Here is a 26651-nt window from a genome sequence, read left to right as displayed (position 1 = left end):
ATTAGTGGAACCAATGACACGTAGTAACCTGCAGCCCTCATTGGAATGGCGGCACTGTGTGACATCCAGTCAGAGACTGAATATAGTACAGGAAGGTTAAACTGTCTGCACTCATTCACTACATCATATGCAATTATAAAACATGACAATAAAATGAAACATTGGCAGGTAAAGGTAAAATACAAAGAATAGAACTATATATAGATAGAATCAGCTGATGAGACTGCTTGCTATATACACCTTTATTGCCCATTTTCATCTACAGTCAGGTGCATAAATATTGGGACATTGACAGAATTTTCATATTTTGGCCTCTATTCACCACCACAATGGCTTTGAAATGAAACAAACAAGATGTGCTTTAACTGCAGACTTTCAGATTTAATATGAGGGTAATTACAACCAAATCAGGTGAACGGTGTAGGAATTACAACGGTTTCTATATGTGCCTCCCACTTTTTAAGGGGCCAAAAGTAATGGGACTATCAACTCAAAAGCTATTCCATGGACAGGTGTGGGCTATTCCCTCGTTATTTCATTATCAATTAAGCAGGTAAAAGGTCTGGGAGTTGATTCTAGGTGTGACATTTGCATTTGGAATCAGTTGCTGTCAACTCTCAATATGAGATCCAAAGAGCTGTCACTATCAGTGAAGCAAGCCATCATTAGGCTGAAAAATCAAAACAAACCCATCACAGATATAGTAAAAAAACATTAGGTGTGGCCAAATCAACTATTTGGAACATTCTTAAAAAGAAAGAACGCACCGGAGAGCTCAGCAACACCAAAAGACCCGGAAGACCACGGAAAACAACTGTGGTGGATGACAGAAGAATTATTTCCCTGGTGAAGAAAAACCCCTTCACAACAGTAGGACAAATCAAGAACACTCTCCAGGAGGTAGGTGTATATGTGTCAAAGTCAACAATTAAGAGAAGACTTCACAAAAGTGAATGTAGAGGGTTCACCACAAGATGTAAACCATTGGTGAGCCACAAAAACAGGAAGACCAGATTAGAGTTTGCCAAACAACATCTAAAAAAGCCATTACAGTTCTGGAAAAACATCCTGTGGACAGATGAGACAAAGATCAACTTGTACCAGATGGGAAGAGAAGAGTATGGAGAAGGAAAGAACTGCTCATGATCCAAAACATACCACCTCATCAGTGAAGCATGGTGGTAGTAGTGTCATGGCGTGGGCATTTATGGCTGCCAATGGAACTGGTTCCCTTGTATTTATTGATGATGTGACTGCTGACAAAAGCAGCAGAATGAATTCTGAAGTGTTTCGGGCAATATTATATGCTCATATTCAGTCAAATGCTTCAGAACTCATTGGGCGGCGCTTCACAGTGCAGATGGACAATGACCCGAAGCATACTGCAAAAGCAACCAAAGAGTTTTTTAAGGCTAAAAAGTGGAATGTTATGCAATGGCCAAGTCAATCCCCTGACCTGAATCCAATTGAGCATGCATTTCACTTGATGAAGACAAAATTGAGGGGAAAATTCCCCAAGAACAAGCAGGAACTGAAGACATTTGCCGTAGAGGCCTGGCAGAGCATCACCAGGGATGAAACCTAGCTTCTGGTGATGTCTTTGCGTTCCAGACTTCAGGCTGTAATTGCCTGCAAAGGATTTGCAACAAAGTATTAAAAAGTGAAAGTTAGATTTAGGATTGTTTAGTTTGTCCCATTACTTTTGGCCCCTTAAAAAGTGGGAGGTACATATAGAAACAGTTGTAATCCCTACACCGTTCACCTGATTTGGATGTAATTACCCTCAAATTAAATCTGAAAGTCTGCAGTTAAAGCACATCTTGTTTGTTTAATTTCAAAGCCATTGTGGTGGTGAATAGAGGCCAAAATATGAAAATTCTGTAAATGTCCCAATATTTATGCACCTGACTGTATGCAGAGAAGCGCTGCATGTAACCTTATCATTGAGTAGATCACTCTGCATTTCCAAACAATACATTAGAGCACTGCATAATATTACAATCAATAGCCCATACACACAATTGATACTCCAAATGGAATAATAACTTGCTCATTACCAAAATCTCTCTACCCAAGAATAGCCCACAAGCCATAATGTCGAATATACTACAATGAAAGTAAAGCTAATATATATTGCATGTACTTTATTTTGATTTAAACAAAAAATCTAATTCATGGAGAGGAGATTGAAGATACCATTAGCACACTCTAACAGGGTCTTTTTGGTTGCTGTATGGGGCACTGAATTTTCAAGACGTCCTCCTTTGCGGTTGTAAGGCTGTGGGTGAACACCCACAGCCTTACGACCGCCTAAGGTGATGGTCGCGATGGTCAAGACCATCGCGACCATCGGGGCTTACGACTCCGGAGAGCTTTCGACTCTGTCTGAGCCGGAAGCTCTCCACTGACATCACTAGTGATGTCAGTGGGGCCGCCCCCAAATGGTAGGCGTTCCCGTTTGGGCTGCCACCCCCCCGGCCCGCCTTCCAAACGGGGCGAGCTGTCAATCAACATCGACAGCTCGCCCCCTTTGGATCGAGACCCGCTACGACCGGCGCTGTCGGTTGTAGCGGGTCTCACGCATGCGCGAGCCGGCGCTGTCGTGCGCATGCTCTGTGGGGGGCCATCGACCCGGTCCGAGAGCATCGGCGCTAACGACCGGGTCTGAATGACCCCCATTGTGCTTATTAAATGTGGCAGTTTTGTTGATTGAAATGTTTCATTCATAAATGAATATTGGAGGCTGCTTAGTTTATTGTAAGAACAAAGATCCTTGAAGAGTTATAAAGTCCATTTACACACAGCACCACTGACCTTAGATCTAGATCGTACAGTATTTGAACTCGAGAGAGCAAAAATGAAAATCAGAACACTTGTTACATTTAGGTCAATTAAATATATTTTACTACCTATGTAAAGGGGGAACTTCCGTGGGGCGGGTGGGGGATGAGATGAGAGACGAGATTTTCCACATTGTATGTTCTGATATCACTGACATTCAGCGTTCATTTGTTGACTATTTGACTGATGTGTTGATGGGTTTTTTTTCCTTTCAGTTATGTCGACTTGCTATGTATCACTGTTCTGCTTCATATTCTTACATGTGATGCTTAAATAAAAACATTTTATAAAACAAACAAAAAAAAATAAAAAATAATATGAGATATGGTAAGAACTTACCCTTGTTATCTCTATTTCTACGAAGTCCATAGGGTTCCACAGGATACCTTGGGGTATAGGTGTGACGTCAGTCGCAGGGCACCAAAGAGTTAAGCTTTCAGCCTCCCAGGATGCACTAGGTCCCCCTCCTATACCCCGCCCCCGGGCCAAGGCACCTCAGTTAGTTACCAAGCCATAGGCCGGAGGAGGAGAAGGAAGAGAGAGAACAAAGATCTGGACACATACAAGAATCACATTCTCACCAGAGGGAGACGGAAAACCGGTGACCAGAGCAAAGCCCATCTGCAGCACAGGTGCGACAGGGCGGGAGTCCTGTGGAACCCTATGGACTTCGTAGAAATAGAGATAACAAGGGTAAGTTCTTACCATATCTCATATTTTCTACTTCAGGGTCCATAGGGTATCCACAGGATACCTTGGGGATGTCCCAAAGCAGTATCCTTTAAGGGTGGGGACGCTCCTGTGCAGAAAGGAGAATCCGCCGCCCGAAGGAAGCATCCTGAGAGGCGAAGGATTCAAACCTGTAATACCTCACGAAGGTATGGACAGAAGACCACGTAGCAGCCTTGCAGATCTGAACTGCCGAGGCACCACGTCGAGCTGCCCACGAAGGACCCACAGACCTAGTGGAATGAGCCTTCAGAGAAGGAGGGACCGGTAGGCCTTCATGAAGATAAGCTTCATAAATAGCCATACGGATCCAGGCTGCCAAAGTTTGCTTTGAAGCAGGCCAACCCTTTTTACAGAAGCCATAGAGGACAACAAAGCGTCCGACTTCCTAAACAAAGAAGTGCGGTCAACATAAGTCCTTAAGGCCCGCACAACATCCAAAGAGGCCTCACCCACGGAAAGACCCGGTGAGTTAAAGGCCGGAACAACTATTTCCTCGTTAACATGAAACTGGGAAACAACTTTGGGAAGAAACTCGGGCCGAGTGCGGAGCACTGCCCTGTTCCCATGAAAAACCAAGAAAGGGGGTCTACAAGAAAGAGCCCCTAACTCAGAAACACGTCTGGCTGAAGCAACGGCCAGAAGGAAAACAGTCTTAGCTGTTAGCCATTTAATATCCACTGAGCCCAGTGGTTCAAACGGCGGTCCTTGGAGAGCCCTCAGGACCACAGCCAAATCCCAAGGCGCCACAGGTGGAACAAAGGGCGGCTGAATACGGAGAACACCTTGCATAAAGGTGCGCACATCCGGGATTGTAGCAATCCTACGGTGAAACCAGACAGATAGGGCCGAAACCTGTACCTTCAAAGAAGCAAGGCGAAGCCCATGATCCAGTCCCGCTTGTAGGAAGGCGAGAATCCGAGACAGACGAAACTCCCGCGGTGCATAACCTCTCGGTCGACACCACTGGAAGAACGTATGCCACACGCGATGGTATATCCTCGCGGAAGACGGTTTCCTAGCTCGTAACATGGTACGCACCACAGAGCTGGAAAACCCCCAGGACCTCAGCATGGCCGTCTCAACAGCCACGCCGCCAAAGACAGCCGAGTCAGGTCCGGGTGAAGACAAGGACCCTGAGACAGAAGGTCCAGTCGTAGCGGCAACCGCAGAGGACTGTCCACGGACAGACCCTGAAGGTCTGAGAACCAGTGCCGTCTGGGCCACGCGGGAGCTATCAACAGGAGCGTCCCTCCTTCCTGTTTGAATTTCCGGATTACCCGTGGAAGAAGGGAGACCGGAGGGAACAGGTATGCGAACCTGAACGTCCACCGGACGGACAGAGCATCCACCAGAGACGCCCCTTCGTCTCTTGTGCGAGACCCGTACACCGGCAACTTGTTGTTGTGCCGGGACGCCATGAGGTCGATTTCTGGAAGACCCCACCTGTCCACCAGTAGTTGAAAAACGTCCGGGTGCAGGGACCATTCCCCTGGATGAACGTCCTGGCGACTTAGAAAGTCCGCCTCCCAATTTAGCACTCCCGGGATGAAGACCGCTGATATGGCCGGAAGATTGCGCTCCGCCCAAACCAGGATCCGAGAGACCTCTACGAGAGCCGCCCGACTGCGAGTTCCTCCTTGCCTGTTTATGTAGGCCACGGTGGTAGCATTGTCCGACTGGACCTGCACCGGGTGACCCTGGAGAAACCGCTGTGCCTGCAGGAGAGCATTGAAGACCGCACGGAGTTCCAAGATATTTATTGGAAGCTCCGCTTCTGTCGGCGTCCACCTGCCCTGGAACAAGTGTGGACCCGAAACTGCTCCCCAGCCCCGAAGACTGGCGTCCATTGTCAACAGGACCCAATTTGGAACCCAGAACGGACGTCCCTTGTTGAGGTGGGTCGTCTTTAACCACCACGCAAGGGACAGGCGAACCTCCGGGGTGAGCACAATCGTCTGGAACTTCAGAGACTGAGGCAGCCCGTTCCACTTGGACAGGATCAGGTGCTGCAGAGGTCTGGAGTGAAACTGGGCGTATTCCACCATGTCGAACACCGACACCATGGAGCCCAGTAACCTCATCGCCGAGTGTAAGGACACCCGGCGGCTGTGCAGACAACTGCGCACCCTTGACTGTAAAGCAGAGATCTTGTCCTCCGTCACGAAGATCCTTTGCTGTCCCGAGTCCAATAAGGCTCCAAGATGCAGAATCCTCCGAGACGGGATTAGAGTGGACTTCTGCCAGTTGATTAGCCAGCCGTGCCGTTGCAGCAGTGCAATGGTCAGGTCCAAGTGGTGTAACAGGAGCTCTGGAGATCCTGCCACCAATAACAGGTCGTCCAAGTACGGCAACATGCGGACTCCTTGCAGCCGCAGAGAAGCCGCCATGACCGCCATAGCGTCCTGTATGTCCAATGACACCATGTAGTCCCCAGGTTCCAGCGCCAGAATGATGGACCGTAGGGTCTCCATCCGAAACTTCGGGACCCGCAAAGACTTGTTGAGTGCTTTGAGGTTGAGAATCGGACGATATGACCCATTGGGTTTCTGTACCAAAAATAGATTTGAATAGAAACCCTGGCCCCTCTGGGAGAATGGAACAGGCACTATAACTCCAGCCTGGAGCATAGTGTGCAATACCTTCCGCAGCTCCGTAGCCTTGTTCCGGTCTGATGGTAGACCCGTGGTGAAGAATCGAGCCGGGGGTCTGTGCCGGAAGGAGAGGGCGTACCCGTGAGAGACCACCTCCAGAACCCAAGTGTCTGTCGTAGTGAACGACCAACACCGGGAGAACTGCAGCAGGCGGCCTCCCACCCTGGGATCCCCCAAGGGGAGACCCGGACCGTCAGGCCGCAGGCTTGTCATCTGGCTTGGGGGCCGGACGTCTGGTACTCCATGCCTGTTTCCGGGGCTTGACCGATTTCTTAGGGCCAGCCTGTCGAGGAAACGACTGTGGTTTGGGCCTGCCCTGGGCCCTAGATGACCGAAAGGACGATGGTCCAGAACCAGAAGGAGCAGCGGCCGACGGGAGACAAGCAGATTTGGCTGCCGCCAGCGTGGCCACAATCTTATCCAGATCCGGACCGAAGAGAACTTCTCCGGTAAACGGCAACGCTTCCAGACCTTTCTTGGATCTGCGTCCGCCTTCCAGGATCGCAGCCACAAGGTGCGACGAGCAGCTACCGCTGCTGAAGAAATTCTAGACACCAGAGTACTAATGTCTAGAGCCGCCTCGTTGATGTAGGTGGCCGAATCACGGAGATTGCCAATCAACTCCGCCTGTTCGGCCGGACAGTCGGATTCAAAAGAAGCCTCTAATGAATCCGCCCAGCGCTCCATCGCTCTGGCAACCCAGCAAATGGCCATAGCCGGCCGTGCTGCCCCCCCTGCAAGGGAATAAGTGGACTTCAGGCAGATTTCTACCTTGCGGTCCGTAGCATCCTTAAGGGAGGACATGGATGGCATCGGCAATGTGGCACTACGGACAAGACGGGTCACGTGAGAATCCACCTGTGGAGGGGATTCCCACTTAGCAAAATAATTATCCGCGAACGTATAAGCCACCGCCAGGCGTCTCTGCGGCTGGTATCTTTTGCCAGGTTGTTTCCACGCCTCCTCTAAATGGTCCACCAACTGACCCGAAAGAGGAAAGACTGTGGCATCGCCCTTCACATCTTTGAAAAAGGCATACTTAGATTTAGCCGCTGGGGGAACTTCGTCCTCAATCACCAAGGCTGTGCGGACCGCCCGAATAAGTCCAGGAATATATACTTTGGACTTAGCATCAGCGTCCTTAGTATGGAGAGGTTCCTGATCGTAAGGATCCAGAATCTCCCCATCATCAGACGTCCCTTCGTCATCCTCATAAGGAGCGGACAGAGACGCCACCGGCCTTTTATGAGGCCGCATCACAGACTCCCCTTGCAACACATCCGACAAGTGCTGTACAGAACTCGTCAGGGAGTTAACCCACGCTGGCTCCTGAGAACCCGGGAGCGGGGAAATAGGGAGACTGTGGGGTACCACCAATTGTCGTGGGAACCCCTGCATGGGTGACGACACCACAGACTGCTGGGACAAACCCATCGGAGTAAACGCGGGCTGCGGAGCTAACTGGCCCACTAAAGCTGTTAACGCCTGAGCGAAACAAGCCCAGGGCGGCTCCTGTACCGGTGCTGTAACCGTAATAGGCCGCGCCATGGACAAACACTGCCGGCAAAGGCCCTCCGCGCTACCCTCCCCCTCCGCTAACGGTACTTTGCACGTGGTACACTGTAGCCGGAGGGGAAAATCACTTTCAGACATGATGGCACCACGTATGTGACCTCTCTCACCAATTAAGTATTAAATAGGCGAGAGACCACCCTGCAGCACCGCACCGCAAGGGCTTTAGCAGAAAGAACAGGGACAGTAATAAAGCTGACAGTTTAGAGAAGAAAAGTTACAGGCAGCGCTAGCACAGTCACATACAATGCAGAGAAATAACAATTCCTGCACTAACAGCGCTGATCACTCAACTACACAGACACAGGGCCTGGTAGGACACAGCGCTGCATACACAGACCTGAGCCACAGCGGAGGAGAGGTATGCGGGGGGACCCAGACCACGATGCTTCCTTCCAGACTTCCAGCAGCGTTCACCATGCGTTGCAGAGAAGATGGCCGCCGAGGAGCAGAGAGAAGCTGGCCTGGGGGAGGAGCGCTGACACAGGACCAGTCAGCACAGTGCAGAGAGGGCTGTGTGCAGCGGGGGAGGCGCCGGCTGTGAGACAGGGAAGGCGCGCTCCCCTGGCATGCATTTAACCCCTGGGACGCCGCAGCGCTACCGCTCTGCTACGGTCCGCTGTCCCAGGGGGTAGTGGAAGCGCAGGTTGGTCGCCTGGCTCCACGCTGCAGCCAGTCCCCAGGGAGCCCCCTGCCTGGGGACTTAGGACCATGTGATCAGCGGGGACCCACCGCGGGACCCCGCTGCTTACCTCTGTCCCCCTTGAATCCGGCCATGGTCCGGAGCATCTGGGGTCACCGCTAGCTGTGACCCCAGACGCCCACCAGCATCCCCGGATCAGTACCGGCGTTCTGGTACCGGCGGGGTGTAGGGAAGACAGCATGGACGTCAGGACTGACTGTCCATGCTGTTCATCCAGATGTGCAGCCACCGCTGCATGAAGAAAAAGCTTCAGGGGCTCTTCTAGCCCCCACTCCAACAGGTGCACCCGACTCCGGCCGGGCACCAAACTAAACTGGGGTGCCTTGGCCCGGGGGCGGGGTATAGGAGGGGGACCTAGTGCATCCTGGGAGGCTGAAAGCTTAACTCTTTGGTGCCCTGCGACTGACGTCACACCTATACCCCAAGGTATCCTGTGGATACCCTATGGACCCTGAAGTAGAAATATATACATACACACACACACACACACTTTAGTAGAGGGGAGAGTTTTGTCATTCACATCAGGTGAATGCTTGGATAGTGCCGTAACCAGTGAATCAGTCATCTGACTTAATTGACCTAGGGCCTGATTCAGAGTTGGGAATAGAGAGAGATATCTCTCTCAACTGTGGACCTGAATAAACCATATTGCAATGCAAGGGGTGTAAATACATAAATTGTTTTAAATGTAGGGTAAATACTGGCTGATTTTGCATGTAGCTCACAAATACTGCACAGCTTTATTATTACTCTACAATGTAGATGTCAGATTGGAAACATGACCCTAATATAGTGGTCCGCCCGGCGGATAAGGGGGGTGCCCTAGTTGTGATGGATACCACTTATTATCTACAGGAGATCAATCACCAACTATCTGACTCTAGTACTTATAGATTATTACCTCATGACGCTGACGCTCCAGTCTCGTGGCTCCAGGCCTGGTGTGAGCATTTTTTCCTTTTTCTATACAAGGTAGGACTTTATTGCTTATGTCTTCTTTTGTTCATGTCCTGATGAAAAGGCCAAAGGGCCTTGAAACGTTGACACACTTATTTGCCATGTCGATGTTTGTCTATTAATACAAGTTGATTGTTTTCATATATCGGAGTGCCGTCTTCCTTTTACAGTGCTTGAGTGTATACTCACGCCATAAGGATTATATATATGTCTAATTAGCTATTTCCATGTTCGTAAACACACAAAAAAAAACAAAGTGCACTGAAATGTCAAAACAATTACCTTCTTTAAGCCCCAGAACGAAGACTCTTTTTCCAAGCCAACTTCTTCCTCGAGGTCCTCTTCATGTTCTGTAGAAGTAGGTTGCACGAATTATCAACAGGATTATCATCAAGAAATATATGATCTCACTGAAGACAATGTATGATATCACTATGGTGTTAAGCCAGGGCTAGAAAGATCCATAAACAGAACTGTGTGGGACAGGACTGATTAAATGAATACAAATTTGCAGTAATTTAATTTATTAATATGAATTGAAGCCATTTGGCTTTTTCACATTTTGTTGTGTTACAACATGGGACCAAAACTTAATTAGCTCTTTATTTGGGTAAGTGTCTATCAGTTTTGCACATCTAGATAGTGCCTAATTAACCACTAGGCTGAGTAGGCGGAAGCCTAGGGCGCCAGGACCTGGGGGGAGGGCATACAGGTGGCAGCCAGGGAATAAAATGAAGACAATTCAAGCAAAGTTTAATTGAACAGGTGATTTATCTGTAACGTATCAGCGGGTGTGTACAAACAATAAGTCTGTGAACAACGTCGTTCACAGGCATATCGCATCTGCTGTGCAGCACAGCTGGTCTTGCAGATATATTGACACATATGGCTGTGTATACAGGCGACCTGCCGACCGCCAGTACACTTGCTGCAGGGACCCGGCAGCGACTGACATCTCAACCGGGCGGGCAATTTACATGCCCGTCCAGTTGTGCTATCAGAGCAGACACTACGGCCTAACGATTGGTAAGTGTGTATGCACTTACCAATTGTTAAATAGGTCGGCCTGGTGTGTACCCAGCTTTAAGAATTTTTTTAGTTATCCACGAGTTTAAGTGACTGCCAGATGGCTGTGCCAACGTGACCATGTAACTTACTAGTAACACCTTTACTTCATGTACATTGTGCTACAGCGCCATATATTTGTAGCCTGAAGAGCGCTACCTCGAATTCACCAGAAGCAAAAGTCTCCTATACACTCCGCAAACATCATTAGATGTCAAACACGTCAGTTGTGAATGACCTTCATTACCTACATACAGTCAGGTCCATAAATATTGGGACATTGACAGAATTTTCATATTTTGGCCTCTATTCACCACCACAATGGTTTTGAAATGAATCAAACAAGATGTGCTTTAACTGAAAGACTTTCAGATTTAATCTGAGGGTAATTACATCCAAATCAGGTGAACGGTGTAGGAATTACAACAGTTTCAAAATGTGCCTCCCACTTTTTAAGGGGCCAAAAGTAATGGGACTATCAACTCAAAAGCTATTTCATGGACAGGTGTGGGCCATTCCCTCGTTATTTCATTATCAATTAAGCAGGTAAAAGGTCTGGAGTTGATTCTAGGTGTGACATTTGCATTTGGAACCAGTTGCTGTCAACTCTCAATATGAGATCCAAAGAGCTGTCACTATCAGTGAAGCAAGCCATCATTAGGCTGAAAAATCAAAACAAACCCATCAGAGAGATAGCAAAAACATTAGGTGTGGTCAAATCAACTGTTTGGAACATTCTTAAAAAGAAAGAACGCACCGGAGAGCTCAGCAACACCAAAAGACCACGGAAAACAACTGTGGTGGATGACAGAAGAATCATTTCCCTGGTGAAGAAAAACCCCTTCACAACAGTTGGCCAAATCAAGAACACTCTCCAGGAGGTAGATGTATATGTGTCAAAGTCAACAATCAAGAGAAGACTTCACAAGAGTGAATATAGAGGGTTCACCACAAGATGTAAACCATTGGTGAGCCACAAATACAGGAAGACCAGATTAGAGTTTGCCAAACATCTAAAAAAGCCATTACAGTTCTGGAACAACATCCTATTGACAGATGAGACAAAGATCAACTTGTACCAGAGTGATGGGAAGAGAAGAGAAGGAAAGGAACTGCTCATGATTCAAAACATACCACCTCATCAGTGAAGCATGGTGGTAGTAGTGTCGTGGCATGGGCATGTATGGCTGCCAATGGAACTGGTTCCCTTGTATTTATTGATGATGTGACTGCTGACAAAAGCAGCAGAATGAATTCTGAAGTGTTTCGGGCAATATTATATGCTCATATTCAGTCAAATGCTTCAGAACTCATTGAACGGCGCTTCACAGTGCAGATGGACAATGACCCGAAGCATACTGCAAAAGCAACCAAAGAGTTTTTTAAGGCTAAAAAGTGGAATATTATGCAATGGCCAAGTCAATCCCCTGACCTGAATCCGATTGAGCATGCATTTCACTTGATGAAGACAAAACTGAAGGGAAAAAGCCCCAATAACAAGCAGTAACTGAAAACATTTGCAGTAGAGGCCTGGCAGAGAATCACCAGGGATGAAACCCAGCGTCTGGTGATGTCTATGCGTTCCAGACTTCAGGCTGTAATTGCCTGCAAAGGATTTGCAACAAAGTATTAAAAAGTGAAAGTTATATTTAGGATTGTTTAGTTTGTCCCATTACTTTTGGCCCCTTAAAAAGTGGGAGGCACATATAGAAACCGTTATAATTCCTACACCGTTCACCTGATTTGGATGTATTTACCCTCAAATTAAATCTGAAAGTCTGCAGTTAAATCACATCTTGTTTGTTTCATTTTAAATCCATTGTGGTGGTGAATAGAGGACAAAATATGAAAATTCTGTCAATGTCCCAATATTTATGGACCTGACTGTATGTGCAGTATGAATGGAGTTTCTGAGCACGCACACAGACTGTGTGATAAGTTACCAGCATTACAGGGAGCACTAATCAGGGAGTCCTTAATCACGCCCTGCATCTACACAATGGAATTTGAGCCCATTCTTCTTGGCAAAATTGCCCAATCTCCATTATGTTGGATGATGGTTATTGGTGGACAGCAATTCTTAAATGTTGCTACTGATGCTAAATTGGATTGAGTTCTGGGCCTTGACTAGTCCACTACAGGACATTTTTGGTATTAAGCCACTCCATGCTGTATGCTTTGGATCATTGTCATTTTGGAAGATAAATCTACTTCCTAGTAAAAAGCTCTGTTGCAGAATACAGAAAATTTAGCTCCAGGATTTCTCTGTACTTTATTCAATTTTTTATGTACTTTCCAGTCCCTGCCACAGAGAGCATCACCCGTTACACCATGCTGCCATCGCTATGCACCACTGGTTATTACTGTGATGTGCAGTGTTAGGTTTGCACTATGAATAGCCCTTAGCATGGCGGCTGAAGAGTTCAATTTTGGTCTCATCAGACCATAGAATCTCCCTCTACATGGTCAGGTCTCCCACATGTCTTTGGGCAAACTGTAGCCGGGCTTTGATGTATGTTTCAACAATGGCTTTCTTCTAGCCAATCTGCCATACATCCCAGATTTAGGAAGCTTGTGTGCTATTGTTGTCCCATCTCTGTCATGGAAGACTGTCCATACACTGCGTCTCCAGTCGCGCCAAACAGTCTCTCTCTATGCGCACCTAAAGACGCATGTTTCTCGATCAAAATCTGCATCTTATTCCCATAAATAAAACAAACGGTGGTGATAATACTACATTGCTGGCTTGCACTGATAAATATCTGTGTACGACTGAGTCTGAATAGGAAGTGATAACTTTTTCTCACTCCAAATTCTGTTGCGTTTCATCTGTGACTTTATACATGTTTAAAACAAATACCTGTGCGATTAAAGTCGCAGCCAAGAGGCGTAGCATGGAGCCACAGGAGCAAGTGCTTGTCACGGCACTCCCTCCCAGTGTGTGTCTGGCACCACCCTGTGGGCATGTCTAGAAAGCCTTTTCTGCATTATCCACCAATCCTTGAGCATTTTTTATAAATTTTTTATAGAATTCCCTTTAACAATTACCCCTCCCCCTGCCCCTGTAATGTTGATGCCCCTGTTCCTGTACTCCGCAGTACTATAACTCTGCTCCCCCATCCCAGTGACCATAGCTCCCTAGGTGACACAACCTTCATTGATTACAGAGTCCCATAATTTGTTTATTCCGCTGAGCAGGAAGCAGCAGTCCGAGTGGCTGAAGATCACACATCAGCCCGTTCTGAGAGCCTGATTTAGACCCGCTCGCGAGCGGGTCGATGTTAGGCCACTGCGCATGCGCGAGACCCGGCTAGCGACGGACGCTCCGTCGCTCCTGGTCTCGTACCAAAAGGGGGTGGCTGTCAATTTTGATTGACAGCTCGCACCGTTTTGGAGGCGTGGCGTGGCTTCACAAACCGAGGCGTTCCCATGCGAACGCCTGCCGATTGTGGGCGGCCCCACTGACATGTGACAGTGATGTCAGTGGGAGAGCTTCCGGCTCTATTAGAGCCAGAAGCTCTCTGTGGCTTGCAGCCACGAGACCTTACCACAAGGGTCTCGTCTCAAGCCCGATGGTAGCGATGGTCTTGACCATCGCGACCATCATCCTGGCCGCTCGCAATAGCTGTGGGTGGTCACCCACAGCTATGCAAGCGGCCAGGAGGCCGCTCCAAAAAAATGCCCCGATTCAGAGCAAGCGCTCTTTCAGAGCCTCCGGCTCTGAATCAGGGCCTAAGTCCCTTTGGCGATCCAGTGTTTAGTGAAGGGAACTTCAGTTCCCCTCTAAGTACTTTTGCAGTGCTGGAAACTGCTCCGCCAGATTGCCGATAGCAAGGCTTTCCGGGGCGCACAGACACTGCATGTGATGTCGGCGGTTACAAACTGCTGACATCGATGCCTGGCCCTTCACTGTAGAGGAAAGGATTTCCTGCCATAGACTCATACACAGTACTGGAGTCTGGGCTGGCTGGGATCATTAATAGACTGGCAGAGGAGCAGAGCAAGGGATGCAACAGGAACAGGAAACGACCCTGCTGGCGCCCTCAACAGGTTCTGATGCCTGGAGCGTGAGGTCCACCGGCTCAGCCCTCGCTAGTACACTGAGTGGTGTTTTACTGCATCCGCGATGCGAATAAGACACAAAATGTAAAGAAAAACACTGTAAACTACACCTCTCGGAGCGGTTCAGTTGCGGCTTATGCCGTATGGCGTATAGCTGCTTGGGGTCTGATTCAGAGGTGGACGCTGCTGTGTCCGCTCTTGCGTCTGTTTTGGAATTGCAGCTGTGATAATATACAAATGCTAGTATCAGCCTTCCCCTGGTGTAGTAGCCTGTGTCTGAATGAGCAAACATTAAAACGCCCACCTTCTGTGTCTCTGCACGCTGTAACACAGCCGATGATACTCGCCACGGCACCATCATGTGCACCATCGACACATGACTTCAGGCCACCTCCCAGTCACCACCCAAGAAAGCCCATCACTCAGCCGCCCCATATCTCATACCGTCTGTCCCGACAGCAACGGCATCCGAGTAAACTCTGTGTGACGCATGCGCTGAAGGGGATTTCAGGATTTTTTGCGCAGGCGCAGTTGCAAATAATCGCTTAGCTACGTGAACATCGGCATTGTGTTAAACTTGCGTGCACCTCTGAATCAGCCCCTAGGTATATGAGGACACATCTGTATCATGTGTTACCTTACACAAGTGCTGGTATAATTATTATTATGAAATCACACACCTTCACATACAAATGTATTCTAATAGACAGCATAATGCAGAAGAATAGAAGCACCGACAGTTTCATTATGATAAACTAAGTTTGTTTGAAAGGTGAACTATCAAGCAAACCGAGGGGCTGATTCAGCGTTGAATGTATGTGCCATGCTGATCGCAGAGTCCCGATTATCGGGAATCTGTCGCACGACCCATTCTGTGAATGTGTAAAACGAGTCCTGCGCAGCCCCTTCTATGCCTCCGACTGATTGACAGGCAGAGGCATTTAAGGAGTGGTGTGGGGAAGGGCAGCCAGCGTTCCTGGAAACGGGGACGTGTCCACCCCGTTTTCCGGGAGTGGCAAGGCCAGGGGTTGCATCCATAAACGCAGTTTCCTGGCCTCGCAAGCCAGCCAGTCTGAGAAAGCTGAGGCTTACTCAGCTGATCGACGGTAGCCGGCGCCGTCCACCATCACAACCAATGGTTGTGTTGATGATACCAGCCTGCGACCTTGGACGCAGTGCTAGGATTGCTAGTGTAGCAGGGGGAGTTACACCTCTTGCTGCATTTGCATATTAGCAAGGAAGACATTGCAAAGCTGCCTGCATGCAGCTTTGCAACTCAGTCCTATGCTGAATTAGCCCCTTAGTTTGTAACCATCAAGCTGTTTTGAAGGTTTTACAGTTGATAGTATGTGTAGGTGTAAATGATGTGGGACATGTATTTGGAGGTGTAAATGGTTGATAATATGTGGAGGTGTAAATGATGTGGGACAGGTATGTGGGGGTGTATATTATGTGGGACAGGTATGTGGAGGTGTAAATGATGTGGGACAGGTATGTGGAGGTGTAAATGATGTGGGACCGGTATGTGGAGGTGTAAATGATGTGGGACAGGTAGGTGGGGATGTTTTATTGATGTGGGACAGGTATGAGGTGTAAATTATGTGGGACAGGTATGTGTAAATGATGTGGGACAGGTATGTGGAGGTGTAAATGATGTGGGACATGTATGTGAGGTGTAAATGATGAGGAACATGTATGTGGAGGTGTAATTGATGTGGGACAGGTATGTGGAGGTGTAAATGATGTGGGACAGGTAGGTGGAGATGTTGTATTGATGGGAGACAGGTATGTGGAGGTGTAAATGATGTGGAACAGGTTTGTGCAGGTGTAGATGATGTGGGACAGGTATGTGGAGGTGTAAATGATGTGGGACAGGTATGTGGAGGTGTAAATGATGTGGGACAGGTATGTGGAGGTGTAAATGATGTGGGACAGGTATGTGGCGGTGTAAATGATGTGGGACAGGTAGGTGGGGATCTTTTATTGATGTGGGACAGGTATGAGGTGTAAATTATGTGGGACAGGTATGTGGAGGTGTAAATGATGTGGGACAGGTATGTGGAGGTGTAAATGATGTGGGACAGGTATGTGGAGGTGTAAATGATGTGGGACATGTATGTGAGGTGTAAATGATGAGGAACATGTATGTGGAGGTGTAAATGATGAGGAACATGTATGTGGAGGTGTAATTGATGTGGGACAGGTATGTGGAGGTGTAAATGATGTGGGACAGGTAGGTGGAGATGTTGTATTGATGGGAGACAGGTATGTGGAGGTGTAAATGATATGAGACAGGTATGTGGAGGTGTAAATGATGTGGGACAGGTATGTGAAGGTGTAAATGATGCGGAACAGGTTTGTGGAGGTGTAGATTATGTGGGACAAGTACTTGGAGGTGTAAATGATGTGGGACAGGTATGTGGAGGTGTAAATGATGTGGGACAGGTATGTGGAGGTGTACATAATGTGGGACAGGTATGTGGAGGTGTAAATAATGTGGGACAGGTATGTGGAGGTGTAAATGATGTGGGGCAGGTATGTGGAGGTGTAAATGGTACAGGACAGGTATGTGGAGGTGTACATGATGTGGGACAGGTAGGTGGAGATGTTGTATTCATGGGAGACAGGCATGTGGAGGTGTAAATTATATGAGACAGGTATGTGGAGGTGTAAATGGTATAGGACAGATATGTGGAGGTGTAAATGATGTGGGACAGGTATGTGGAGGTGTAAAGGATGTGGGACAGGTATGTGGAGGTGTAAATGATGTGGGACAGGTAGGTGGAGATGTTGTATTGATGGGAGACAGGTATGTGGAGGTGTAAATGATGTGGGACAGGTATGTGAAGGTGTAAATGATGCGGAACAGGTTTGTGGAGGTGTAGATGATGTGGGACAAGTAATTGGAGGTGTAAATGATGTGGGACAGGTATGTGGAGGTGTAAATTATGTGGGACAGGTAGGCGGAGATGTTGTATTGATGGGAGAGGGGTTTTAGAACTTTCAGATGAAAGCTAAAATAGTTTTTGCCAACTGTTCACAGACTTGTATAAAAACACTTAAAATCACATTACAGACATTATTCTGTACTCCAAAATACTGTAAAGACTTTAATTTGCTCAAAAAAACATGTGCTATAATTTTTCCACTATTAATAAAAAATGCAAAAATCAGCAATTTGACACCTTTAGGAATCTTCAGTACTCTCCTTTTGGCAACTAACAGCCTTCTATACATGCTGTCCTGCTACTGCATCTCAGTTGCCACCATTTTGTGGTCCAGGATGATTTTCACAATTTTTCATGCATTTCTCCCGTCGCTTTTTGTAGAAAAGTCACGCAACCTCGCTGCGAGTACTGCAAATTGGTATTTCTAATTGAATCTAGCATTTCTTGGGTGCATGCATGTATGTATGCGAGTGTTATGATTCGCAAATTGAACTGACCCCATAGTGTTAATAGAACATACTGTTCATATTTTATAAGTAAATAGAGTACTACTGTTATCTAACATCTAAAATTATTGGTCTAAAGAGATTACAGAAGGTGGATTATAATTTGTTCTAGGAGACTTGAGAATCTATGTAATAATTTTAGGGTGAGGAGTTCTTACCAAAGTAAACTATTTTTTTCTCTTCCATATTTTGTGTCAGTTGTTATTTTTTCTTTGTGCTAGTATTTTATGACTGTAATCTTGATAACCCGATACACTAGGACAAAGATCAAGCAAACAGATGGGAAGCCATAGACTGAGAGTTATATTGTGGAAAGAGCAAGGTCCCTAACAGTACATAGTAGGGGTGAAAGTAATTGATGCTATACACTTCTCCACTGGTACACTGCTCTACTCTTATCACTGCTTGATCCATCAACCCCAAAATGACCAAATAACAACAAAATGAATGGTAGCAGTAAATGAAGTTCGGAGGGACACTATCACTGTAGAGTAATGCAGCCACATTTTTGACACTCAGAAGGTCAACACCAATATGTCGACATTCAAAATGTCAACATTTGCAATGTCAACAATGACAATGTCGACAAAGTGAATGTCGACTGCCAATTTTAGGGTTAGATAAGGATTAGGCTGCGGTTCGGGTTAGGATGACAATTAGCAAAAATAGTGGGAAACCACTAAGTAATTTTTTTTATTTATTTTACCAAGTAATCAATTTAATTTAAAAAACCACATCAGATATCCATCCGGATTGCGCTCACTCTTTTTGCAAAGTATTGTCTTTCTAATCTTTGGGATCCAGTTTCCCTTTTTTTGAGAGAGCTGCACTTGGATAGGATTCTTTTAACCCCCCCCCCCCCCCTCCGGGTTAGGGCGAGGCCACAGTCAAAGTGAATGTAAGCCTCATCATCAGCATGTTGACTGTCAACATTCTCAATGTCAACATTGGAAATGTCAACATTCTAGGCTGTTTTAGCGGGGCACAGTGTCATGCCCGATTTTAAAGGGGCAAAATGTGCCCTGCTCTTTTAGCAGCATCCTGCTAAAGCAGCCTGCCCCGTGCTGTCCCCACCCGAGGGCCGCAGTGGGAAAAATTGCAGTGAGGGGAGAGCTTGGGTAAGCCATGCCCCTCCCCATATAGGCCATACATCCTTTTCGGGAGCTCGCTCAATAAATCCCTGCCCGTACCTCAGCGCCCTGACCATGCTGTCATTCTGGTTTTGGCTTCAAATGTACTGTATAAATCAAAATGTATATGTCCTTTATTGGACACAATGGGTCTGATTCAGAGATGGACATTATTGCACAGCAGCTGCATACAAAGTCCAATAATGTGTAAATTGTGTGGCCTCCTGCCAGCTTTTGTGATCAGCTGCTGTGTCCAAAGACGCAGCATCAGATAAATTGTGCGATCATCTGCCATCTGAGTTATGATGGGTACACATTAGCCGATGTGTACCCAGCATGAGATCGTAGGCGTCGAGTCCCGGCGAGGGTCCCGGCATTGGCAAGAGCATACACACTTGCCGATGCCAAGAGCGACAGCGGAGGCCATGCTGCATTCAGCAGCATTGCCCCAGCTGACAATATCGCCGCCGGGCATGGAGCGCGCATAGTCAGCGACATAGCGGGTGCACACTGTCCAATGTGGACGATATCGTCTAGTGTGTACCCGGCTTAAACGTCAGATCTGCACATGCATAGTGCTGCATCCACGCAGATCTCATGCCATCGGAGATGTATGTAAACCATTAGGTTTGCATACATCTCTAAATCAGGCCCAATACTCTCAAATTGGGTCCTTGCTAAATTTAAAAAAAAAAAAAATTACAAAAATTTTAAAAAAATAGTTGTTCTCCATACAATGATTAAAGTTCGTCAATTGACACGTTTTTGTAGTAAACTGGGTCTAAAGAAGGGACCACTTTATGAAAGTAAGAACAAGATGTATTTGTGGTACATACAGTGATGTTGGAATTAATTCTCAAGCTCCAAATCTGCATTGGGGTGGGGGTGGGGGGGTGGGGTAAACACCTCCCCAATACCACCAACCTCTGAAAGCTAAATTCCACCCAATAAGCCACAGAACAATTCTGAAATTTACCTCTCGAAGACAAGTAGACCTGGTAGAAGGAATATAAGTGGATTCCCAGTGAGAGCAGTAAGTGGCCGTAGTACTCCCATTTGGGCAGCGGGTGCTGTGTCATGGAGATGCGGGAGGGAGCCTGTAAGAGAAGTATATATTGTCATTTACAGTGTCCATACATATTTTAGACTAAAGTGTACAATTGTGATAAAAGTCTCCATATGTTCCAGGGCTTTTTGTTTATATGTTAATTTTTAGGGAAAAATGTGAAAAAACTGTATCATTCCCACACCTAAAGAAACTATTCATTAACATCAACTGAAAAACACTAAAGAGACAAATATAATAGCCGCAATTTATAGGAGCTGGTACGAGTCCGGCAAGATAAACATCAAATTTAAAGTGCAAATTAGTTTAAAGCCAAAACCAGGTTGGCTGCTACTTTAAATCTAGTGACTATCTCATCAGAACTGCGCTGACTCCAGCAAATCGCGGACTATTACATTTGGCCTAACTGTTCTGTAGAAGCACTGCCGTATCCATTATGTGCTTTGTCTACTAGCTTCCCCTTGACACCCTGGAGCCTATTAATGAATATGCATTTTCCCCGGAAAATCTTGCAGATTATTTAAATGGAATCAGTATATAATACCGCCGGCCGCACGGCCGGCAGTTCAATTCCCGGCAGCGTCAGACTGACAGAGGAACAGATCCCGGCAGCGGCAGCCCGAGAGCGCTGGAAATCCCGATCGTCCCCAGGTAAGTATTAACTAACCTAACCTACTCCCCTAACCCTCCCTTAGGGGTGCCTAACCCTAATCCCCCCTCTAAGTGCCTAAACCAAACCCCCCCCTTCCCCGCTGCCTAAACCTAAGTCCCCCTGGGAGGTGCCTAACCCTAACCTCCCCCCGGGGGTGCATAACCCTAACTCTCCCTCCCCCTAGCCTAACCCTAACCTCCCGGGGGGGTTGCCTAACCCTGTCTCCCCCAGGAGCCCTAAACCTAACCCTCCCCCCGCGCGGCTGTCCGATCGGGATGCCGGGCACCGGTCTCCCAGCATCGGTGAAATGAGCGGCGTCTACATCTAGACGCCGGTCATTTCACCTTCGCCGGGATATGACAGTCGGGAAGCCGGCTGTCGGTATAATGTCAGCCGGCTTCCCGATTGCATCTCATTTAAATATCCCTGCAATTTATCAATAGGGTAGACGCAGGAGATAGAGATTTTTTTTTGCATTCGGCGAAGTAATGCAATATTACACAGTCCCCATTTTTTCTCTATGGAGACTGTGGTCCTGGGTAATTTAAGCTTAGCTTGTCAGAGTTTGCCCATGAAAGTTAGCACCATCTTCAGAAGTCGTAGCCGCTTAGCCTATAGGCCAGGGATGGGGAACCTCAGGCCCAGGGGCTGTATAAGGCCCGCGGAATGATTTGGTCTGGCCCTCTGAGCTTTTTTCTGCCAGCCTCATCTGGCTAGCAGGGTGCCTAGAATGACATCCTGCAGCCAGAATCTATGCAGCAGTGCCGCCTAGAGCGTCCTTAGGACACTTCAGACGGTCACACCGCTGCCCTTACAGCTCCCCGAAGCATCCTCAGGATGCTCCGGGCATTGCTGTAAGCAACAGGGATTGTGGCCCCGCCCCACATGACATCACATGGAGGGGCGTGGCCTTCACCACACTCGCAAATGTTATATATATCAAAATGGCCCTTGCCAGAAAAAAGGTTCCCCACCCCTGCTATAGGCTAAAATTAGCCAGAGAGGATCTTCAGAGCCCTCCCCAGCAGCTGTGCATCAAGTACAAACATCTTCTTTAGCACTGCAATAGCCAAGCAGAGAAGTAGCTATTACAAGGGGAATGTCAATCCTGGGGCAGCTTCATATAAGAAATCAGTGAGCCCCAGCATGACTTCAGTGCAAACTATCTAAGTTATATATGTGATGATGAATTCTGAACCAAGACGAAACACATTGGAGCACCACTTTACTCCTGACTCCATTTATTTGGACAGAGAAGCGTTTTAATTTTTTAATTATTGTACGTTTGCTGCCTACCACTGGATGATGTTTTATTTGTTTTGTGCATTAAATACTAAGATAAGCCACATATTATTTATCCATAATCCACCAATATTTTATATATATATATATATATATATATATATACGCACAGACACACATATACATACACATACACACACACATATATACAGTACCAGTCAAAGGTTTGGACACACGTACTCATTCAATGGTTTTTGTTTATTTCAATTATTTTCAACATAGTAGATTAATACTGAAGACATGAAAACTATGAAAGAACACATATGGAATTATGTTGTAAACAAAAAAGTGTTAAACAAATCAAAATATGTTTTATATTTTAGATTCCTCAAAGTAGCCCCCTTTTGCATGGATGACAGCTTTGCACACTCTTGGCATTCTCTCAATCAGCTTCATGAGGTAGTCTCCTGGAATGGTTTTCCAACAGTCTTGAAGGAGTTCCCAGAGGTGCTGAGCACTTATTGGCTGCTTTTCCTTCACTCTGCGGTCCAACTCATCCCAAACCAGCTCAATTGGGTTTGGGTCGGGTGATTGTGGAGGCCAGGTCAGCTGACGCAGCACTCCATCACTTTCCTTCTTGGTCAAGTAGCCCTTTCGTAGCCTGGAGGTGTGTTTGGGGTCATTGTCTTGTTGAAAAACAAATGATGGTCCCAGCAAGTGCAAACCAGATGGGATGGCATGGCGCTGCAGAATGCTCTGGCAGCCATGCTGGTTAAGTGTGCCTTGAATTTTGAATAAATCACCAACAATGTCACCAGCAAAGCACCCCCACACCATCACACCTAATCCTCCATGCTTCCCAGTGGGAACCGTACATGCAGAAACCATCCGCTAACCTTCTCTGCGTCTCACAAAGACACGGTGGTTGGGACCAAAAATCTCAAATTTGGACAAATCAGACCAAAATACAGATTTCCACTGGTCTAATGTCCATTCCTTGTGTTTCTTGGCCCAAACAATTCTCTTCTTCTTTTTGTTCATCCTCAGTAGTGGCTTCTTTACAGCAATACGAACATGAAGGCCTGATTCACGCAGTCTTCTCTGAACAGTTGATGTTGAGATTTGTCTGCTACTTGAACTCTGTGAAGACTTTATGTGGTCTCTAATCTGAGGTGCTGTTAAGTAGCGGTTTCTGAGGCTGGTAACTCTAATGAACTTATCCTCTGCAGCAGAGGTAACTCTTGGTCTTCCTTTCCTGGGGCGGTCCTCATGAGAGCCACTTTCATCATAATGTTTGATAGTTTTTGCAACTGCACTTGAGGATACATTCAAAGTTCTTGAAATTTTTCGTATTGACTGACCTTCATGTATTAAAGTAATGATAAACTGTCGTTACTCTTTACTGAGATGAGTGGTTGGTGCCATAATATGGATTACAAAAGTAGTCAAATAGTGGTGTCCACTGTGTACTAACCCTACTTCTGCACAACACAACTGATGGTCTCAAAGACATTAACAAGGCAAGTATTCCACAGATTGACTCTTGACAAGGCACACCTGTTAATTCAAAACCATTCCAGGAGACTACCTCATGAAGCTAATTGAGAGAATGCCAAGAGTGTGCAAAGCTGTCATCCAAGCAAAAGGGGACTACTTTGAGGAATCTAAAATATAAAACAAATTTTGATTTGTTTAACACTTTTTTTGCTTACAACAAAATTCCATATGTGTTCTTTCATAGTTTTGATGTCTTCAGTATTAATCTACTATGTTGAAAATAATTGAAATAAACAAAAACCATTTAATGAGGTGTGTCCAAACTTTTGACTGGCACTGTATATATATATATATCACTCACAATGTCCATGTGGTGCAGAAAGTTATTTTTAAATGCATACTGCCAGTGTTCAAGAGAACAGAGTACCAACGTTTCGGACCCCGTGTGGAGCATGGTACAGTAAACAGCATCACGGATTACATCCCGGGGTCCACAAGAAGTCACACTATAAATACATACAGTCAGGTGCATAAATATTGGGACATTGACAGAATTTTCATATTTTGGCCTCTATTCACCACCACAATGGCTTTGAAATGAAACAAACAAGATGTGCTTTAACTGCAGACTATCAGATTTAATTTGAGGGTAATTACATCCAAATCAGGTGAACGGTGTAGGAATTACAACGGTTTCTATATGTGCCTCCCACTTTTTAAGGGGCCAAAAGTAATGGGACTATCAACTCAAAAGCTATTTCATGGACAGGTTTGGGCTATTCCCTCGTTATTTCATTATCAATTAAGCAGGTAAAAGATCTGGAGTTAATTCTAGGTGTGACATTTGCATTTTGAATCAGTTGCTGTCGACTGTCAACATGAGATCCAAAGAGCTGTCATTAAGCTGAAAAATCAAAACAAACCCATCAGAGAGATAGCAAAAACATTAGGTTTGGCCAAATCAACTGTTTGGAACATTCTTAAAAGGAAAGAACGCATCGGAGAGCTCAGCAATACCAAAAGACCCGGAAGACCACGGAAAACAACTGTGGTGGATGACAGAAGAATTATTTCCCTAGTGAAGAAAAACCCCTTCACAACAGTTGGCTAAATCAAGAACACTCTCCAGGAGGTAGGTGTATATGTGTCAAAGTCAACAATCAAGAATGAAAATTCTGTTAATGTCCCAATATTTATGCACCTCACTGTACATACACACACTCCACTATCAATTGGCGGCACTCAGGGGTTTAGCAGACAATACACTCTCCAAATACCTGCCTCTACAAGCTACACTTTATTGGAAACAAAGTAAATGTCTTATTTATTGTGCAGGTTACCGTAACTGTGAGTGTGCAGCTGTACTGTATGCAGTGTGCACATCTAATGGTGGTTGTCAGTTCTGTGAAAACAAGGTGTTAAATCCTGCATGGCATGTGCCAGCAAGAGAATATCACTGAATTAAGATGCAAGATGGAAAACAGGTAGAAGAAACTGGAGACAGGGAAAGGGATTCGGCATCCGTACAACTGAAGTGGAAAATGTGTAGGTGTGGGAGAGAATGGAACAGTAGGATGATATGAGTGGGAAGGAGCAGCAGGGAGGCGGATGGGTAGGAAACACAATGTAGCAGGTTAAATTGAAAATAAACATTGCTATGGACTAAAAAATAAACTACACATCCAGATCTGTGAAGTAGCAGAATATCTTGCAAAGTTTCTACTGTGTCATTCTATGGGGGCAATTCAATGAATCAAGTGATGGCTACGAGTTGCCGACTATCACAGAAACAAGGCAGATTTAGCTCTGCAGCTCATAGTGATGCGCAGGAACACCTGTCATGTAGCATAGCGTAAATCTCGCAAATGTACGCATCCATTCACTACTGACTAATCATGTCACTGAGGCATGAGGCACTCATCAATATTTTTTTCTTAACCCACACCCAATCAAATCCAGTTGCTGGGACATTAAAAACCATGGATGACATTAAGCCACTCTATTCAGCGTTTTAGGAGCTGCCTAGGTGACCATAGAGATTCACCTAATAATTAGTTACAAGAGACATTAGAGTATGTGAAGTGGCTGTAGTTTATGAATCTGATTACTAGACAATAATAAGGGGTATAGGGGTCTATTTACTAAGCCTTGGATGGAGATAAAGTGAACGGAGATAAAATACCAGAGAACCAGCTCCTGACATTTTTCAAACACAGCCTGTGACATGGCAGGTAGGAGCTGATTCGCTGGTACTTTTTCTCCGTTCACTTTATCTCCATTCCCAGGCTTAGTAAAATAGACCCCATATTTACTAAAGTGTTGGTTTTTAGAAATGGAGATGTTGCCCATAACAACCAATCAGATTCTAGCTATTATCTTCTAGGAGGTGCTAAATAAATGTTATGGAGAATCTGATTGGTTGCTATGGGCAACATCTCCACTTAAAAAACCTGCACTTTAGTAAATATACCCCTCATTCAGACCCGCTCGCAAACGGGTCGACTTTGAGGCCCTGCGCATGCACAGCGGCTGCACTGCGCGTGTGCAAGCCCCAGAGCGAGACAGAGATTATGTCGCTCCGGGACTCACTACAAAAGGGGCGACAATCGATGGTGATCGACAGCTCGCTCCGTTTTGTAGGCGGGGCGGTGGCTACACAAACTGAGGTGTTCCCGACGGAACGCCTGCCATTTGGGGGCGGCCCCAATGACATCACTCGTGATGTCAGTGGAGAGCTTCCGGCTCTAATAGAGCCGAAAGCTCACTGGGGCTTGCGATAGACGAGACCCTACCACAAGGGTCTTGTCGCAAGCCCTGATGGTCGCGATGGTCTTGACCAGCACTCTTCGTCACCTCCAAACTTAGCTGGGTGCCTCCACGAATGTAGGGTACAAAAGACAGCAGGTGTGGCACTCCAGACAATGATACCAGGATACAGCAGCGTAATTGAAGTCAACGTTTCAATGTTTTAATCACATGTCCTCATTTCCTGAGGAAAATGTGATTAAAACATTGAAACGTTGACTT

The 26651-nt window shown here is 46.4% G+C and overlaps 1 protein-coding gene across 3 annotated transcripts in view; it reads right to left on the bottom strand.

Moving 5' to 3' along the window:
- HHAT (hedgehog acyltransferase) overlaps nt 1–26651 on the bottom strand; it is a 477149-nt gene that overhangs the window by 426516 nt on the left and 23982 nt on the right. For all 3 annotated transcript variants that reach the window (XM_088477541.1, XM_088477539.1, XM_088477540.1), the window contains exons 2-3: nt 20144–20264; nt 9739–9806 (exon numbers count right to left, since the gene is read on the bottom strand). In XM_088477541.1, coding sequence (XP_088333667.1) covers nt 9739–9806; nt 20144–20264 — 189 coding nt within the window. The remainder of the gene's footprint in view (nt 1–9738; nt 9807–20143; nt 20265–26651) is intronic.

Source organism: Taudactylus pleione, unplaced genomic scaffold, assembly GCF_031769625.1.
Source record: "Taudactylus pleione unplaced genomic scaffold, aTauple2 ptg000201l, whole genome shotgun sequence".
NCBI classification, from domain to species: domain Eukaryota; kingdom Metazoa; phylum Chordata; class Amphibia; order Anura; family Myobatrachidae; genus Taudactylus; species Taudactylus pleione.
Note: the sequence above shows the minus strand (reverse complement) of the source record. Positions and strands in the feature narration are given on the sequence as shown.